The 21,037-nt window shown below is 30.9% G+C and overlaps 2 protein-coding genes across 2 annotated transcripts; both read left to right on the forward strand.

The window, feature by feature from the left end:
• Positions 1–1,435: 1,435 nt before the first annotated feature.
• On the forward strand, positions 1,436–5,443 carry LOC117933619 (transketolase, chloroplastic). The gene is made up of 7 exons (XM_034855072.1): positions 1,436–1,981; positions 2,924–3,014; positions 3,100–3,205; positions 3,305–3,587; positions 3,702–3,850; positions 3,932–4,085; positions 4,213–5,443. The coding sequence occupies exons 1-7, from the start codon at positions 1,535–1,537 to the stop codon at positions 5,170–5,172; spliced, it is 2,190 nt and encodes a 729-aa protein (XP_034710963.1). The 5' UTR covers positions 1,436–1,534; the 3' UTR covers positions 5,173–5,443.
• Positions 5,444–19,299: 13,856 nt separating this feature from the next.
• On the forward strand, positions 19,300–20,565 carry LOC117934203 (UDP-glucuronate 4-epimerase 2-like). The gene has a single exon (XM_034855846.1). It carries the CDS (start codon positions 19,327–19,329, stop codon positions 20,551–20,553), a length of 1,227 nt encoding a protein of 408 aa, XP_034711737.1. The 5' UTR covers positions 19,300–19,326; the 3' UTR covers positions 20,554–20,565.
• Positions 20,566–21,037: the final 472 nt, after the last annotated feature.

The following is a 21,037-nucleotide window of genomic DNA, read 5'->3' on the forward strand; positions in this document are numbered from 1 at the left end:
GAAAGTGAAAAAATGTTAAAGAAAATAAATTTATATATATATATATATATATATAATTATTTAATTTATATATAAAAAAGAAAAGAAAAAGGTGAAACAATTATGCAAAAAATAATATATTAAGTTTAAACTATTTTATATTTTTCTTTATTATTTATTTTATATTTTCTTTTTCTCTTTTTTTTCCTCCAAAATTTCAAGAACCCATGAATTTTGATCCCTTTATACGTATCATGCAATAAACTCGTAAGTATATACATATAAAATATTGTGGCCGAAAATAAAATTATTATTCCCTTTCCTATATTAAAAAAATAAAAAATAAAAAATAAAAAATAAAAAAATGGGGAAGTATGTAAATATGCACTATTTACAAATATATGGATGAAAAAACAGTCCAAAAAGATGCATGTTGGTGGGAGAGCATTTTGGGAAAAATAATGGTCATTTCATACACTAGAAGAGTGTTTTACCATACATTATCAAAAAAATGCTTTTATATGTTGAGGATGATACACCGTTCAACTACCAAAGATATTTTAAGCCTAAAAAAATGTTACTTTAAGATCAAAACACATACAATAGGTCGACACTATTTCACAGCATGAAATGATTTTTTTTTCATCTATATGATAAATAATGCATGTTTACATAATTCATTTTTTTTTTTTATAATTCCTTTTTTCATCTATTCCTTTTTTTATAATTCATTAAATGGTAAATAATGCTTTTGAATATACTTCCTTTTTTATTTTTATAAAATAAGAAACTTTTATATGATGTAATTTTTTTTTCAACAAATATAAACTTACCTTATATCTTTAAAAATCATTTAAGAAATTTTAAGATTCAAGGAAATAAGTTTTTTTGATATCTCAATTTTTTCAAAACAATTTTTTAAAGCATTACTTTTTAAAATTTTTTATTTTATATATCTTTAGAAGTTCTTATAGAAAATTATTATTATTTTCTAATTTTTAAAATACAAGTCAAAAAAGTTATTCAATTCATTGTCATCTCTATAGTATATCTCATCCGTATATAAAAGGCATAATATTTAAAAATAAATAAAAAAATAAAAATTAATTTCTTTCCAAATTTCAATGTAATAAAGATCAATCATTTCATGAAATTATATAGATTAGAAACCTTTTCATCCATAATTTTTTTAAAAAAATTATATAAATTAAAAAAGAAAGGATATTTTGCCAGGTGGCATATGATAATTTCTTTTTTATTTGTTGCTAAAGGACGAGGGGAAATCGATAAAATATGAGGAAAAAGGAACAAATGAAAGGCGATGATTTCATACCCAAACTCAACGGCCACAATTTACTCTCTTCACATCCAACGGTTGTAATTGTCAGACACCTCGTGCCCACCGGACAACACACTTGAAAGGTCGATCCTTTAGGTCTATCTCTCTTCGTCCCCGTAACGAACCCAATCCATACAATAAGAGCCTTCACAGAGAGAGAGAGACACCCCCTATTTCTCTCTCTACAACTACCCAGAGCCACCATCAACCACCACCATGGCGGCTGCTTCTGCTTCGTCATCGCTCTCTCTCCTCCCCCGCACCCTCAACCACCACAGCTCCACCCCACACCCCAACCGCCTCTCCCTGTCGGGTCTCACCCCAAAGACACAGGCTTTACGCACCCGCCATGGAAGGCGCGCAAGGGCCACCGTTAGGGCGGCGGCGGTGGAGACGCTCCAGAAGGCGGACACGTCTCTGGTGGAGAAGTCGATCAACACGATAAGATTTCTGTCGATAGACGCAGTGGAGAAGGCGAATTCCGGTCACCCAGGTCTGCCCATGGGGTGTGCTCCCATGGGTCATATACTGTACGATGAGGTCATGAGGTACAACCCCTCCAACCCCTACTGGTTCAATCGTGATCGATTCGTTCTCTCCGCTGGCCACGGCTGTATGTTGCAGTATGCTTTACTTCATCTTGCTGGCTATGACAGTGTTAAGGTGAATTTTTGATTTCCAGTGCATTTTTTTTTAAATGTATATTTTTAATCTTTTTATTTTTTATTTTTGGTATATGGCCTTTGCCAGAGTTTAGCAAAACAAAAGAAAAGTGAATTTTTTAATCTTGAAATCAGTTTCTTTGATTATTTTTGGCAATTGAATTGGTTTTGAATCGGGGCTTTTTTTAATTAAATTTTTTTTTTTTCATTTGCGTTCTGTTTGTTTTCTGAGAAAGCTGAGCAAAAAAGGGCATGATTCTGGGTGTGCTAATTTGTTGATTTGGGTTTCGTTTGGTTCCTAGGAAGACTGGCCAGAAATGAAAGGAAAATGAGCCTTTTGTTGTTAAATTGAGTTTTTTTTGAGTAGTTATGCTAAGTGCATTGGTTTCGATTCTGGGGTTTCATTTTGTTTGGTTTGCCTGAAGGAATTGAGGAAAAGGAAAGAAATGTTTCTGGGTCGGGCTGCCCTAGGTTGCTGAGAGAAAGAGAAGAAAAAAAAATGAAGTTTTAAATTTTGTATTTTTCATCCTTTGGATTGTCGGAAATTGCAGGCTGAACTAAATTAAGCCAATTAGTTGTATTAGTCTCACTTGCATGGGTTGTTTTTCTTTTGAAATTCTGGGCTAGAGCTCATAAACTAGATTTGAACTCTTTTGTGAACTTCTTAGCAGGAATCGTTATTTTAAAATTGTTGAGGTGAAATCCTGATTGAATAAACTTTGGGCAGGAAAATAGCTAGTTTACTTTGGATGGTAGGACAAAGTGGGATTCATGGGAAAGGGAAGGAAAAGAAAAAACTGTAATAATTGAAGCCTGAGCTGAGACTAGCACAAACAAAAAAGTTTAAGGATATATGTTGATGAAAGAAATCCATATGTTTCTTCAGATTATTTCACATTTTAATTTTGTTCATGACTTCCTCCTCTGGGATTTGATTGCTCAGGAAGAGGATTTAAAGTCTTTCCGACAATGGGGAAGTAGAACTCCTGGTCACCCAGAGAACTTCGAGACACCTGGGGTTGAAGTGACAACTGGTTGGCTGCTGTTCCTTGAAACTTAATTCAATGTCTGTATGTTAGAATGCTAATTACCGGTCCTTATGTGTTATTGCTTTTATAGGCCCTCTTGGTCAGGGTATTGCCAATGCTGTTGGTCTGGCCGCTGTGGAGAAGCATTTGGCTGCAAGATTCAACAAACCTGACAATGAGATTGTCGACCACTACACGTAAATCCTCATTCTTGGTGTTCTTGTTCTGTTTCCTATCTCAACGTATACAATCATTTGGCCTTACTTGTTTGGTTTTTTGATATTGATTATTCTTAGGTATGTGATACTTGGTGATGGATGTCAAATGGAAGGAATTTCAAATGAAGTTTGTTCCCTTGCTGGGCACTGGGGGCTTGGGAAGCTGATTGCATTTTATGATGATAACCACATTTCAATTGATGGTGACACTGAAATTGCATTTACTGAAAGTGTTGACACCCGTTTTGAGGGACTTGGGTGGCATGTGATTTGGGTGAAGAATGGTAACACTGGGTATGATGAAATTCGTGCTGCCATCAAGGAAGCAAAGGCTGTTAAAGACAAGCCCACATTGATTAAGGTCATTTCTCCAACATGATCTTTAAGGTTTTGGTCATGAGAGTTCCAACTTAAACTTCTTTTCCCCCTTTTCTGAAGTTGGACTTTACCTCTATAAACTTCTCTGTTTATGCAGGTGACAACTACCATTGGTTATGGTTCTCCTAACAAGGCAAACTCATATAGTGTTCATGGGAGTGCTTTGGGTGCTAAAGAAGTAGATGCAACAAGGAAGAACCTTGGTTGGCCTCACGAGCCATTCCATGTGCCAGAGGATGTCAAAAAGTATTGAAATTGAGAAGGTTGCTTTTGCTTCATGTTTCAAATTAAGTTTGAATCCTTTAGTGAGCTTCTTGTGTTTCACAGGCACTGGAGCCGCCACATCCCTGATGGAGCTGCCCTTGAAGCTGAATGGAATGCCAAGTTTGCAGAGTATGAGAAGAAATACAAAGAAGAAGCAGCAGAATTAAAGTCCATCATCACTGGTGAACTACCTGCTGGTTGGGATAAAGCACTTCCGGTGAGTGATGGATTTCCCTAATCACGGTGTTCATGGACTTGCAATCTTCCTAATGATGATCATGAACGTGCAATTTTTGTACTTTTTATTGCTTTTAGTAAAACGTTATTTTCTGTCTTTTTCTCAGACTTACACTCCTGAAAGTGCTGCTGATGCTACCAGAAATCTGTCTCAACAATGTCTTAATGCTCTGGCCAAAGTTCTTCCTGGGCTCCTAGGTGGCAGTGCAGATCTTGCTTCCTCCAACATGACTTTGCTGAAAATGTTTGGTGACTTCCAAAAAGGCACCCCTGAAGAGCGAAATGTCCGTTTTGGTGTCAGGGAGCACGGGATGGGTGCCATCTGCAATGGAATTGCTCTGCACAGCCTTGGCCTTATTCCCTACTGTGCAACCTTCTTTGTTTTCACCGACTACATGAGGGCCGCCATTAGGATTTCTGCCTTAAGTGAAGCTGGAGTTATTTATGTGATGACCCATGATTCAATTGGGCTTGGAGAGGATGGACCAACTCATCAACCAATTGAGCATCTGGCAAGCTTCAGAGCCATGCCAAACATTCTAATGCTCCGTCCTGCTGATGGAAATGAGACTGCTGGTGCATATAAGGTTGCAGTTGTTAACAGAAAGAGACCCTCGATTCTTGCTCTCTCACGTCAAAAGCTTCCTCAGCTTCCTGGAACATCCATTGCAGGAGTTGAGAAAGGAGGTTACGCCATTTCTGACAATTCTTCAGGCAATAAGCCAGATGTTATTTTGATTGGAACTGGGTCCGAATTGGAGATTGCTGCCAAGGCAGGAGATGAGCTGAGGAAGGAAGGAAAGACTGTAAGGGTGGTGTCCCTGGTTTCCTGGGAGTTGTTTGATGACCAGTCCGATGCATACAAGGAAAGTGTCCTCCCAGCTGCTGTAACAGCTAGAGTCAGTATTGAAGCAGGATCCACATTTGGATGGGAGAAGATTGTAGGAAGCAAGGGAAAGGCGATTGGCATTGACCGATTTGGAGCCAGTGCACCAGCAGGAAAGATCTACAAGGAGTTTGGAATTACAGTGGAGGCTGTAATTGAAGCAGCTAAGGCAGTTTGGTAGGCCTAGACCTGTATTGTAGTCCTTTGGTTGGTTCATTGTCATTTTGATGGGATTTCAGGGAATTCAGCAGAGAAGAGCTTGAGCTTTAGCTTTAGCAAAATAAGAAAAAGTAATAAGGAAATGTGTTTTTGTTGTTTTTTTTTTTGTTCTTTTATCAATGAAGTTGGTGATTTCTCATTTGAGATGAGTCTCCCGGGATATGACACAATGTAGTTTATACAAAGGATGATGGTCTCAAATGTGTTATATTATCCTCGCATATTTCTTTTTATATGTTGTTTTGCGATGGGATTGGGAGCAATTCTCTCTTTTTGAATGGTTATCCAGGAAAATGGATGTGAATGGTTGGCATGGAAGGGGGGGATGTGGGTGATTTTGTGAGGACAGAAATGGATTTAGGAGTGGATTGAAGCCATCCAATGAGGCTAAGGCAATCCTTTTCATGTCTGGGCTAAGGTATTCCTAGGCTTGTGATGCCTGTGTGGCTGCTCACTCTCACGGTCTCACCTACTTATCCTAGACTCTTCCTTACTCCTGCGGCCCTGCCTAGTTTTTGGATATTCCAAGCATCTACTCTTATTCCTAAGACTTGCCATTTTAATTTTATTTTTAAATAATTAAATATATAATAAATATAGCCTGTTTTGTGAAGTTTTTAAAAACATATATTTTTTTTTATAATACAACTTTTAAAATTCATAACATCGTTAGGTTATTGTTGTTTATTTTCAATTTTAAAAACAAAATGAAATTGAGGATAGTTTTTAAAGAATAAGTAAAAGTTATTTTCACAGATTTAAAAAAAAAAAAAAAAACACACTTTGATTTCCACGTAGAATGATTTTTTTTTTTTTTTTGTTATACAATATAAATAAAACTTAATGCCTTAGATTTGTAAATAAGTCTATTAATTTTTAAAATTAATTTAAAACTTAAATAATAAATTCATTAATACCAAATAAAATATTATTTTTTTCTAATATATAATAAAATAATATATTTTCTAATAAAAATATAATTTATGATTTTATTTTAATATTAAAAAATTATTTGATTTCTATGAAAATAATGAAAGAAAATAAAATATAATTAAAATTAATTAAAAAATTATGAAAATTTTAATTATCTAATTCTTATATAAAAGATTAAAATAATGACATCTTTACTTCAAAGAAAGAGAATGAAAGAAACGAGATTGATTCATTTTCTTTTCATTTCCTTGTTTACGTGCGTAAAGGAATGAAAGGGGGTATGGATCCCACAAATTTAAGGCAAATCCATTCTCCAGAGGGGAGGAATGGGCCCTCTATCATAGTAGAGGAATGTGATTCTTGGAAAGGGAATCAAGAAAATTTTAACCCAATATTAAAAATAATTATTAAATATATGAAAATAAATCATTATAATTATAATAATAATTAAGTAATTTTACATTTGAATATGTAAAGTTAATAAAAATATTTAAATATTTTAAAATTATTAAAAAATTACATATTTATCAAATTTTAAAATAATATTTAATCTTAGAAAACCCTAGTGATTAATTTTTTTTTTTGAAACAAAATTTAATTTTTATCATGCTAAACATCACCCAAGATGTCTTCAATACCGTTATACAACAAATATTAAAAAATAATATTATGTCTAATTAAGCCCCAAACAACAAACATTTCTATTTTAAAAATAAATTCATAATTTAAATTAATTATTAAAAAAAAATGAAGATGTTAATAAAATAAATTTCATTCATCTTCAATTCCATTTAAATATTTTTTTAACCTTGAATAATAATTGTGAAAATTATGTGCATAAGGGTAAAGTAATAAAATTATTCACTTTAAGGGCAAACATATTCATTTTGATTTTGTTTTACAAATAAAAACTTTAATAGAATTCTTTATTTTGATTTCTTTTCCTAATATTCCCTAATCATGATTTTCTCTCCTAATATTCCCCCTTTTCCCTTTTGAGTGATTTTCTTTTTCATGAAGTAAAAGTAAACATGTCCTAAATGAGATGTTTTAAATATATTTACATTTTTTTTTCACATTTTTTTTTCTTTTCATTACATTTTTTTTTCAATGTTAGTATTTCCACCATATGAATGACAGTTGATCTATCCATTTAAATAAGCATAACAAAAGATTTTTGAATGGGGTAAAAGCTCCCTAAGTCATTTAAGATGTGTATGACATAATCCAATACTAAAATATAATTAAAAATCAAAGAGGTAGGACTGATTTACAAAAACAATTTGGCATGCAAAAACAGTTGTAAATAAGCATTTGAGAAAAACAAATTATTCAACAAGCTAGACAAAGGGTTTTTTAACAAAGAGAATTATTTGACACATTCATGATGTCTAAAACACATCCTTATTGGGAACCTCGGATTACTTCGTTCCCGAACCTTGGATCTCATAAGGTGCATGCATCTGTCCCTAAACATCTCTAAATCTATCACAGTGGAATAAAATGATAAAAAAAACCGTTATCAACTATAAATTTAGAGATAAAGTACTCATACCTGAATTTAGATGTTCCAAAATCAATTCCTTATAGTGAAGAATGTATATGGATAGTTTGGAGGTCCTGTTCACCCAAAATCTTCTATTCGATGACTCGAACCATGATCTTGGTACTCAAAAGTATGGGGTATGGAAAGGTAGAAATCCAGGCTCTCTCTTTGAAAGTGAAAGACGACTATCTAAAGCCATGGGCTTATGTGACTTGAACCCATATGGGTTTGGGTCACTTAATTTAGCCCAAACTGAGTCATAATTGATTAATTAACCACACATGACCATCTAATTAATTAATTCAATCTAAAGACCTTATTTATTATCCCTTATGCAACCTTGTATAATTAACAAAACACCTTTATGCGCATGAGTGAACCAAAAACCCATCCAGCCCTCATAAACCTTGTTGACATGGTAGATGAGTTTGGTACGGGGATCACTAGGACCCATATGAGTATTGATTCCCTCATAATCTAATTCTGAAGTTGATTTAACATCCTACTATAGAGAATCAACTACACTCCAATACTCTATGTAAAAAACAATGAGACAAAGGTTAGGTTAATGACCAACTATCCACTGCATGCAAACTTCCCATGAATTGGTGTTTGTAATCCAATAAGATAATGTTATCACTTATCAAGACTATATCCCTAATCTTTGAGTTATAGATCCCACTTATTATGTGATTAATTGACATACTTTAATTTCAAGGAACATGTTAAATTCCACTAAAAGAATTATTATGACCATAGATTTCATTATCACATGCCCTTTGGATAACTCAAGGGGACACATTGTCTCAATCCCATGAGATATCATGATATTTCTATTGAGAATACCTGTTGCCACTAGTCTTTATCAATGGTAACCTAATCCTTAAGGATATATGACTACTTTAAGGTCTTACTTATAGATCAAAACCTCTTGTTGATTTTGACATAAACTTAATATTCTCTCAAGGTTGAGAGTTCATACAATATAGTAGCTTGGTGAATCATGAAAATTGATAGTCTTACATAATGCTTCACCGTAGGTTTTGTCTAGTGTACATCACATATACTAATGCACTCACCATGGGAAACCTATCCTGACGATCAAGACAAACCATCCCTCCAATTAGGAGATAGTGCACTACAGTCCCTATTAAATTACCCAAATTCATGAATTGATTGTTGACAACTTATCTACTTATAAGGAACCTATAGCTTGTATCCTCTATTCAACTCCTAATGTACCCAAGTTATGTACAATGTAAGAAATATGAACTAATTAAATGCTTAAATTAATGTCAATGCATAAAAGGGATAATAAGGGAACAATCAAATTTGACTTTATTATTACATCATGTCTTGTCTTCAGGTGCTCAATCCCAACAATCCTAAGCCTAAAAAAAAGTTTAAAACAAGTCAAGAAGTTTAGATTTGCAAAAATAGTTTGAAAGTAAAAAACAAGGCAACAAGGAATTGAAAATTGGAAATCAAGATATATGGGATTTGACACAAGCCCAAATTATTTTATGTGGATAATCTGACATCTTAACCCTTTAATGAACATGGGAAAAGGCTCATAAAGGTTGGAGATAATCCCATTCACTTAGGATTTGTAGGAACATTGTATTTGAAGAGGAATATGCCACTATTCCTACTATTGCAATTGATAATGAGCAATTAATTGCACCTGTCATTATGCAAGATGCAAATACAGATAATCAAGATGCTCCTGAGATATCTCCTACTCATACTAAAGAACTCACTCCTACTCTTGTAGATGGGCAACAACAGTCTCAATTGGAGGTGCCATTGAAGAGATCCACTAGGGAGAGGAGATCAATGATTTCAAATGATTATATCGTGTACCTTGAAGAAGAGTTTGATATAGGATTGGAAGATGATCTAGTATCTTTTACTTAAGCCAAACAATGTGTAAATTCCCATAAATGGATAAATGCCATGAATGATGAGATGAAATCAATGAAAGACAATGACGTTTGGGATCTAGTCGAATTCTTTAAAGGACCGAAACCAATTGGTTGTAAATGGATTGTCAAAACCAAACAGGATTCGAAACGCAATATTGAAAGATATAAAGCGCGTCTAGTCGCCAAAGGTTTCACAAAAAAAGAAGGCATTGATTATAAAGAGACTTTCTTTCCAATTTCATTGAAAGATTTTTTTAGAATCATTGTGATACTTGTAGCTCATTATGATTTAGAGCTACATCAAATGGATGTTAAGACTACGTTTCTTAATGGTGACATTGAAGAAATGATATAAATGGTGCAACCAGAGAACTTTGAATCTAATGATTCGAAACACCTTGTGTGCAAATTAAAGAAGTCCATATATGGTTTAAAGCAAGCATCCCATCAATGGTATTGGAAGTTTGATGAAGTGATTACCTCTTTTGGATTTTAGGAAAACACTGTTGATCAATGTATTTATCACAAAATTAGTGGTAGCAAATTCATTCTTTTGGTGTTGTATGTCGATGATATTATCTTAGCAAGTAGCGATATAGGCCTACTGCATGAAACTAAGAGATTTCTTTCAAATAATGTTGAAATGAAAGATCTTGATAATGCATCTTTTGTGTTGGCAATACAAATTCATCGAGATCGTTCTTGTGGTATTCTTGGCTTATCAAGAAAGACATATTGATAAAGTGCTTAGTAGATTTGACATGAAGGATTGTGCGCCAAGAGATATGCCCATTGCTAAGGGTGATAAATTCAGTTTGCTTCAATGCCTAAAGAACAAAATTGAGAAGAAAGAGATGGAAAATATTCTTATGCTTTAGCAGTATGGAGTCTTATGTATGCTCAAGTTTGTATGCGTCTGGATATTGCGTACATAGTCGGTATGCTTGGAAGATGTTTAAGTAACCTAGGAATAGATAATTGAAGAGTAGTTAAGAGGGTTATGCGATATCCACAAAAGATTTCGCGCTCACATATTGAAGATCTAATCATTTAGAGATCATGAGGTATTCCAACTTTGACTTTATTGGTTGCCTTGATAGTAGAAGACCCACTTTTGGCTATGTTTTCATGTTGGCTAGAGGAGTTGTGTCATGGAAGAATGTTAAGCAATCACTCATAGCTACTTCCACCATGGAAGCAAAATTTATAGCTTGTTATGAGGCATCGAATCAAGGAACATGGTTACAAAATTTTATCACTAGATTGTGTATTGTTGATGGCATTGAGAGACCATTGAGAATAAAGTGTGATAACAAAGCTACAAAATTATATTCTAAGAACAAAAGCTTGTCAAAATCGAAACATATTGACTTAAGGTTTTTGGTTGTTAAGGAAAGAGTTCATAGTCTTCAAGTGTCCATTAAACATATTAGTACAAACTTCATGATTATAGATCCACTCACTAAGGGTTTACCATGTTTGATGAGCCTGTAGTTGGTATGGGTGTGGTTCATCTTAGTGATATGCTAGTATAGTGACAGTTTGTTAATTGATGTTCATTTCTTATTGACATGTTTTTCTAATTAGATTTAAGTATTATTCTTTCTTTATTGAATTCTTTCAAATAAAGTTATATTCTTTCAACCGTAGTTTTGAATAAAGTTTGAAAGTGTGTTGTTTAACTCTTTTGAGTTATAAAGTTGGACCAATTGGAAATAGTCATGTTAAGGGATTACATTGCATGAAATTTCCATGCTATGCATCTACACTTGATCTACGTTGTTGATTATATTGATATATGTGACCATTCATGGGTTTAGTTATGAAATATGTAATGAAGATTGCTTTGATCATATACTAGTATAATGGATGGACCAAATTGTTTAGAGATGTTACTTGGTAAAGATAGAAAATATTGAGCTCATAAAGTTGTTTAATAATGTACTATTGTAAAGTGACATGTGTGGCCCAAGTGGAAGATTGTTGGGAATTATTAAAATGGGCCCACATATGTTAATTAATTGTAAATTATTTGCTATCATTTTCGTTTAGCCAATTAAAGTTATCATATAAGTTTTTTTATTTTTTTATTTTATATATATATAATTTTTAATTGGGCTTGGGCATCTCATTAAGTGTGGGTTTTAATGTATAAAGACCACTTTATTTTATTTTATTTTTATGATAGGCCAAAAAATAAAATAAAAATAAATATATAAATAAGCTGAGGTCCCTAGTCTAAACAAATTTAAAGAATTTACTCATATCCCAAGTGAAATAAGGCTTTTCTCTCTAGAGAAGACATGGAAGACTAAAATCTCATTTCACTACGTCACATTAGATCTAGATACACTTTCGATTTATTTTTCTTAATGATTTAACATGATCATGATTTTGGGTTATAACATATATGATCTTGATTTTGGGTTATAATATGATCTTGTTGTTTTTCGGTTATTAATATGAGACTTGAATGAGTTATAACATGAGATCAAATGTATGAGTATTCCTACAAGTAGTTTGGGTGGTTATTAATATGAGACTTGAATGAGTTATAACATGAGATCAAATGTACGGGTATTCCTACAAGTAGTTTGGGTAATCCCTCTTGTTAAGCAGAAACTAATATTTTCTATCATTTTATATTTATTTCTTAATTTTATTTTATTTTATTTTTATATTTTATTGTTAATATATTGGTGATTTATTAAATAGAAATCAACAATTTTGGTCATTCTAATTTATATTTTATTTTTATATTTTGCTATCATCAATCTTGATTTCCATTTTTATTTATAGTTTATATTCTGGTGAACAAGTTTTTATTAAATTCAAATATGAAGAGATAAGAAATCAGGAATTTAATGATAGACTTCATATTATTGAAGTGATAGATGTTTAGTCATTATTCAGCACATGGGGATCATATAGATTTATTTTCTTCGTGGAGGATTTTTTCACTTGAGGTGAATTTCTTTTTTTTTTAATTTTATTTTATTTATTGTTTTAAATATAATATTTTAGGATGATAACAGTTGTTAAACTACTAATTTTTCTAAAAACTTAAACTTACATAATTTGAATTCACAATCTCATTACAAATGAGTCACTTCTCAAGCTCCAAACGGATATGAGAATTATCCCATATTGTCGGGCTTTATCTTGTTTATTATTATTATTTTTAACTTTTAAAAATCTAAATTATATTAAAAATAAATATAATTTATAAATTAAAAAAATATTATAAATTTATATTATTTATTTTAATGATATATTAACTAGAAGACAAAATGAGTAAAAAGATACAAGGTAATACTCAAACCCACCTCATTATCTACTAATACTTGTTCTAATTTACATTTAATACCATTCATTATAAAATGTAAAGTAAATAAGTTAGTATTATAAACATATTTAAAATTAAAATTCTCCTTTCATAAAATAGAAATATTAAGGATTGGACTTTAAACAATACAATGACTCATTTAACTAAGAGTTTATTTTGAAAAAAAAATGGTTAAAATTTTAACATGCCCATTTAGGCTAAGGTGCATCTTCATAGCAATTTAAAAATATAGTTTCCTAAATACCTAAACAAAGTTTTGAAACTTACCAATTGCCAAAAATTTGAAACTATAATCTATGAATGCTGTATTATTTTAAGTCATAGTTGAATTTTTATTTTTGTTTTTTTGCTTAAAAACAATTTTCTTAAAAGTTATTATAATGTTAAAGTTAAATCTCCACCCAAACCCAAACATAGTGTAGTATGCGTTTGGGGGATTTTTCTCAATAGTACGGTAATTTAAAAAAGTTATGCTTAAATTATTGTAGTAGAAGAAGTTATTACAAATATACGGTAGTTTTTGCCACATAGGAGAGAGGATTTGCCACTTAGGAGAGAGAAAAGAGGAGAGAGGAGAGAGGGTGAACGGATAAATTTTTTTTTTAACCAAAATCATCTTTTCAAATTTCAAAAGTCAAAAGGGAAATCGTCTCTTCAAGAGACGAGTTCCATGAAAAAAAAAATTTAGTATTTAAAAAAATTCCCCATTTACAAGGGAACTCGTCTCTTGAAGAGACGAGTTCCATGAAAAAAAATATATATATTTTAAAAAAATTCCCAAATTATTATTTAAAAAAAAAAAAACAATTCCTCAAGGGAACTCGTCTTTTGAAGAGAAGTTCCATGAAATATATATATATATATATATATATATATATATATATATATTTAAAAAATTCCCAAATTATTATTTAAAAAAAAAAAAAAAACAATTCCTCAAGGGAATCCTCTCGGACGAGTTCCCATGGGAAAAGAAATTCCCAAAATTCCTCAACGTAACTCGTCTCTTCAAGAGACGAGTTCCATGAATATATATATATATATATATTTAAAAATCCCAATTATTATAAAAAAAAAAAAAAACAATTCCTCAAGGGAATCTATTCAAGAGACGAGAAAATAAAATATATTTTTTTAAAAAAATTATCAAATTTAAAAAATAAATAAAAAAATTCCCAAATTATTATTTAAAAAAAAAACAATTCCTCAAGGGAACTCGTCTCTTGAAGAGACGAGTTCCCATGGGAAAAAAAAATATTTAAATTTAAAAAAAAAAAAATTCCCAAATTTAAAAAAAAAAAAAAAAAAAAAAAAAACCAAATCCACAAGGGAACTCGTCTCTTGAAGAGACGAGTTCCCATAGGGAAATTTTTTTTTTAAATTAAAAAAAAAAAAACATTCTTCAAGGAACTCGTCTCTTCAAGAGACGAGTTCCCATGGGAGAAAAAATATTTTGAAAAAAAAAAAATAATTTTTTTTTTAAATTCCCAAATTAAAAAAAAAAAATTCCTCAAGAGTCCATTATATATATATATATATATATATATATATATATATATATATATATATATATATATATATATATATATATATATATATATATTTTAATTCCCAAATTATTATTAAAAAAAAAAACAATTCCAAATTATTATTAAAAAATATATTTATTTTTTTTAAAAAAAATTATAGAAAAAAAAAAAAAATTCTTCAACGTAACCATAAAAAAATTCCTTAAGGGAACTCATCTCTTAAGAGACGATTTCCCTTTTGGAATTTTTTTATATTTGGGATTTTAAAAAATATATATATTAATTTTTTTTCATGTGAAGAGACGAGTTCCCTTGACGATTTTTTTTTTTTTTAATTTGGGAATTTTTTTTTTTATAATTTGGGAATTTAAAAAAAATATATATTTTTTTTTCATGGGACCTCGTCTCTTGAAGAGACGAGTTCCTTTGAGGAATTTTTTTTTTAATTTTTTTTATGGGAACTCGTCACTTCAAGAGACGAGTTATGCTAAGGAATTTTTTTTTTAATATATATTTTTTTATAATTTGGGATTTTTTTATGGAACTCGTCTCTTGAAGAGACGAGTTCCCTTGAGGAATTGTTTTTTGTTTTTTTTTTTTTTAATAATAATTTGGGAATTTTTTAAAAATATATATATATATATATATTGGAACTTTTTTTTAAAAAAAAAATATATATATTTTTCCATGGGAACTCGTCTAGTTCCTTGAGGAATTGTTTTTTTTTTTGTTTTTTTTTTATAATTTGGGAACTTTTTAAAAATATATATATTAACTCGTCTCTTCAACAGACGGGTTCCTTGAGGAATTGTTTTTTTTTTTTTAAAATAATAATTTGGGAATTTTTTTTAAAAAATATATATTTTTTATTTTTCATGGAAAAGAGACGAGTTCCTTGAGGAATTGTTTGTTTTATTTATTTATTTATTTTTAATTTGGGTATTTTTTAAAAAAAATATTTTTTAATTTTTTTTTTCCATGGGAACTCGTCTCTTCAAGAGACGAGTTCCCTTGTGGAATTGTTTTTTTTTCTTTTTTTAATTTGGGAATTTTTTATAAATTTTTTTTCCCATGGGAACTCGTCTCTTCAAGAGACGAGTTCCCTTGAGGAATTGTTTTTTTTTTTTTTTTTTTTTTTTTTTTTTTTTTTTTTTAATTTGGGTATTTTTTTATAAAAAATTTTTTTTTTTTTTTTTTTAAATTTCCATGGAACTTTCCCTTGAAAAAATTCCATGGAACTCGTCTCTTCAAGAGACGAGTTCCAGGAATTGTTTTTTTTTTTTTTTTTAAATAATAATTTGAGAATTTTTTTAAATATATATATTTATGGAACTCGTCTCTTGAAGAGACGAGTTCAATTTTTTTTTCAATTTGAGAATTTTTTTTTAAAAAAATATTTTTATTTCCCTTGAGGAATTGTTTTTTTTTTTTTTTAAATAATAATTTGGGAATTTTTTTAAATATATATATATATATATATATATATATATATATTTTCATGGAACTCGTCTCTTGAAGGGACGAGTTCCGTTGAGGAATTTTTGGGAATTTTTTTTTTAAAAAAAATTATTTTTTTTCCCATGGGAACTCGTCTTCTTAGACGAGTTCCTTGAGGAATTGTTTTTTTTTTTTAAATAATAATTTGGGAATTTTTTAATATATATATATATATATATATATATATATTTTCATGGAACTCGTCTCTTGAAGAGACGAGTTCCCTTGAGGAATTGTTTTTTTTTTTTTTTTAAATAATAATTTGGGAATTTTTTTTAAATACAATTTTTTTTTTCATGGAACTCGTCTTTTGAAGAGACGATTTCCCTTTTGACTTTTGAAATTTGAAAAGATGATTTTGGTTTTAAAAAAAATTTATCCGTTCACCCTCTCTCCTCTCTCCTCTCTCCTAAGTGGCAAATCCTCTCTCCTATGTGGCAAAAACTACCATATATTTGTAATAACTTCTTCTACTACAATAATTTAAGCATAACTTTTTTAAATTACCGTACTATTGAGAAAAATCCTGCGTTTGGGAGTGTTTTTATTTAAGACCCAATTTAGTGTGTGTTTGGTGGTATTTTTATTTGGAGTATTTTTAACGAAAATATTTTATTTGGAAGTGTTTGTAGAAAAATCATTCTTTAAGACTATGTTTGGTTCTAAAAAACATAATACCAAGGAAAATACTTTTTTCATATTTGATTTTATTATGGAAAATGTGAAAGAAAATTAAATATAATTAAAATTATATATATTTTAAAATTATTTAATCTTTATATAATAAAGGAAAATAAGTGAAATAAGTTTGAAGAAACATTTAAAAATAATTTATTGACTTTGAATTTGTTTTTTATTTTTCGTCATTTCTTTCTTTCTACTTTTCATCTCTACTTTCTTTCACTCTTATTTTCCTTCAATTGTTTTGAGAACCAACATAACCCAAGTATTTTTTTTAGAAAACACAAGTGATTTTCAACACTACAAATTATTTTTTAGATTTTTAAAAGGATTTCCTAAAATTTGTCAAACACCTAATTATTTTTCAAAAACACTTTTTAGATTAAAAAGCTTTTTAAAATCCTTGTCAAATGAGTGCTTAATTTAGGAAGCATGCATATTTTTGAATTTATTTGGGAGGCTTAGTTGAACATCAAACAGATATGTTAAATAATCACTTCCATTATTCCTTTCCCACTCATTAATGATGACATCAAATATATAATCAAGTTGAATTACAAAGATGGAGTCACTTCTAATTCACTTTCCTTCTATGGATTACATATTCAAAAATTTTACCAAATTAATTACATCCAACTTTAACTCATATTAATTAATAAACTAATTTTAATATTTTTTTGGAATATGTCATATATTTTAATATTTTAATGCACACATCTTGATTAAGTAAAGAAGATATCAAATGGGTTAAGGTAGAGTAGTTTGGATTTAGCTTAAATTTAGTAATTATTTAACATAAAGCTCTTATCTTCTCAATTATTTTCCTCTCAATCATTAAGTAAGATGCTCAAAAATTAAAAATAAAATAAAAAATTTCCCACCAAAAATAAAATTAAAAATTAACTTTTAATGTTATTTTAATTTAATCTTACAAAATATTAATATTAAAATGTCCAATCACACAATTACACTTCCCTATTATTGAATCAAGATAAATATTCTTGAAAATATTAATCTATTTTTTCCCCATGTATATCATTAAATATAATTTGAGATTTTTTTCTTCATAATATTGACTTGTCTATCCTAAGTTGTCATATATAAATAATTAAGATACGTTCACAACTCTATTTAATGTACATACCTTCTATTGTATGGTTTTTGAGTCCCATCTCTTTCAAATATCTTTTAGAATCCGGTTAGTCATACTATTAATGGAAAGGTATCCAATTCTTTTTTTTGACCATATTCCTATTCTAAAATATTAAATACTATATATTGCAAATTAAATTTAAAAAATAATACTCTAAAGTCTCATATATTTGGGAAAAAGTTGAAGAATCTTAACATAAGTTTCTCATATTTACTAGAGTTTTACGAAAACTCTAACTATTATATAGGAAGAATATCCAAAACCGAAGTCTAACTTCAATAAATCACTCTTCATTTTATTTATTTTTTGTTTTCTACACAGATTAAACAGAAACTTAAAGATACTTTATAATAAAATAATCTTTATATTTGTGATTTAACCCTTCTCATGTTTTCCTTGAAAAGTATCATTTTTTTTTTTTACATAAATACTCTTTATCATATCGAGTATTTATACGTAATTTAAAAAAAAAAATTAGTGTTTTTATAAGAGAAGAATAAGAGTATTTTTTTATCAAAATAAGACCAAAAAAATGATGAAAAATTAAAATTTCAAAATTAAGTTTTCAATGACCCATATAATAAAAAAACTCTTTATAAAAATAGGTAAGTTTACGATTTCTTTTAAATTTTAAGCCTAAATGACATTTTTTTTTATTGCTGATGTTTCAAATCTAGTCTCCTTTCTAAGTGAAATTGCATTTTAAAAATACGGCTTTGTATTTCAACAAACTATGCATTTTCAAATTTAGTTAATTTGTTATAAGTTTGGGAGAATGGCAAAAGATAATTTTTGTTTTACTTTTAAGATTATTTTGTCCCAAAAATCATTTTATAATCACTCAAATATATAAATTTTGTTAATAAATTTGTTTGATACTGATTCTAAAAAGCCCTTTTAATTTCTTAATATTTGAAATATTTATTAAAAATTATTTTTAATACTAAATATTAAAACGGTTTTAGAATCGAATATAAACTCGAGTAAAAATGAAATAAAGATTATATCATAAATTATGTTAATGAATAAGATTTTTCTAAGTATTAATTAAAGTACTTGTTGTTTATCTTTATTTAGAGCCTCTTACGTTTAAAATCAATAACTCATCTTTCAAAAATGCTGAACGCTCCCATAGAATTAATTATGAAGGACTCTTTTTAAAAAGGTGATGAAATTTTGATAAGGACGGAAGTGCACATAAGAAAGAAACCCAGTTGAATCATGACAACAGACTTGTCGTTGCCGTTCCCATTACCATCTCTATCGCCACAGTGTTTGGTTCTTGGTAGAATTCTTCTCCTTTTCTTTCTTTGATTCTTCTCTTTATTACCTCCTCCTCTTTATCTAAACCCACCCCTAAACTATAAAACCCCACAAAGTCTTTCTCTTCCCATTGGCTTTTTTGCTTCTTAAAATAAGACTCAGAGCCTGGAACCCCGCATTGCTTTTCTCAAGAAATTTTCTGAGAAAATCCCTTCCTTTGGATTTTCCCGGAAAATTTCCTCGATGACGAGATTCTCCAGTGCCAACCGCTTCCGCTTCCAGTTCTCCGTCTCCAAATCTGCCTTCTGGTGGTGCCTATTCTTCATTGTGCTCCTGTGCTTCGTAAGCAACCACTTGCTGCTGTCCGACAGCGACAGGCGTCTCCTCCGGAACAGAGGGAAGGGGTGGGAGCAGAGGGTCCTGTCGTCGGCGAGCCCCCGCTCCAGTTCCGGCTCCACCGTGCTCGTCACCGGCGCAGCCGGCTTCATCGGCTCTCATGTCTCCGCCGCCCTGAGGAACCGCGGCGACGGCGTGGTGGGACTGGACAACTTCAACAACTACTACGATGTATCATTGAAGCATGACCGGCGAGCAATGCTGGAGAGCTCCGGCGTGTTCATCGTCGACGGCGATATCAACGACCAGGAGCTTCTCAAGAAGCTGTTCAGCATTGTTCAATTCACTCACGTAATGCACCTCGCGGCTCAGGCCGGCGTGAGGTATGCAATGAAGAACCCAGCTTCCTATATCGATAGCAACCTCTCTGGTTTTGTGAACTTGCTTGAAGTCTGCAAAGAGGCTAAACCACAGCCAGCCATTATCTGGGCATCCTCTAGCTCGGTATATGGACTCAATTCTAAGGTTCCCTTCTCCGAAACCGATCGAACAGACCAGCCTGCAAGTCTCTATGCTGCAACAAAGAAGGCTGGTGAAGAGATTGCACATAGCTATAATCACATCTACGGTTTATCCATCACCGGGTTGCGGTTTTTCACAGTATATGGACCTTGGGGGAGGCCTGATATGGCCTATTTCTTCTTCACCAAGGATATATTGCAGGGAAATTCGATACGAATTTTTGAGGGTGGTAAAGGAGGGGTAGTTGCAAGGGATTTTACCTACATTGATGATATAGTAAAGGGTTGTTTGGCAGCATTGGATACTGCAGAGAAGAGTACTGGGAGTGGAGGAAAGAAGATGAGGCCAGCCCAGTTAAGGGTGTATAATCTTGGGAACACATCTCCAGTGGAAGTAGGGAGTCTTGTAAGCATATTGGAGAGGTTGTTGAAGGTGAAAGCCAGGCGAGTTGCAACGCCAATGCCCAGGAATGGGGATGTGATGTATACACATGCGGATATAAGTTTGGCAGAGAAGGAGCTTGGATACAAGCCCACTACAGATTTGAGGAGTGGGTTGGAGAAGTTTGTCAAGTGGTACCTCAGTTACTATAATCAATCCACTGTAAATTAAGCTTTTGTGGGATTTCATGGTAGACCCATTTATCATTTTTTTTTTTTTTTTTTTTTAAGTATTTCATTTAGAACATATCCTCTATTTCCCTCTTCTGCGTTTTTTGGTAGTCTAGACACTGTACAAACAGACTAGTTATGAGCAAAAATGCTTGTGACTAAGTTATCATAATTAATTCATATTGAAATTCAATTCAGTAAGACGTGTTTTTCTGGCCTTTTCATTCATGTTGGTGGTTGTGCGCTTTCTGAGTGATGTCTTTGGTTTACTTGTAAGGCTTTCTTGTGAAACTTTGAGGCCATGGTGATACCTTTCTTACTGTGTCTTGTTCTAATCATAATAATAAAAAAAAGAATGGATACCTTAAAGACAAGCTAGCAGACTCATCAATCCAATGGCTCTTTTGATTTTTGAAAAAATTATCTTTATCAATGTACTGCTTCTTCTACACATTCATCTCCGTTCGATAATAGAGAAGACATCG

This window comes from Vitis riparia, chromosome 16, assembly GCF_004353265.1.
Source record: "Vitis riparia cultivar Riparia Gloire de Montpellier isolate 1030 chromosome 16, EGFV_Vit.rip_1.0, whole genome shotgun sequence".
NCBI classification, from domain to species: Eukaryota; Viridiplantae; Streptophyta; class Magnoliopsida; order Vitales; family Vitaceae; genus Vitis; species Vitis riparia.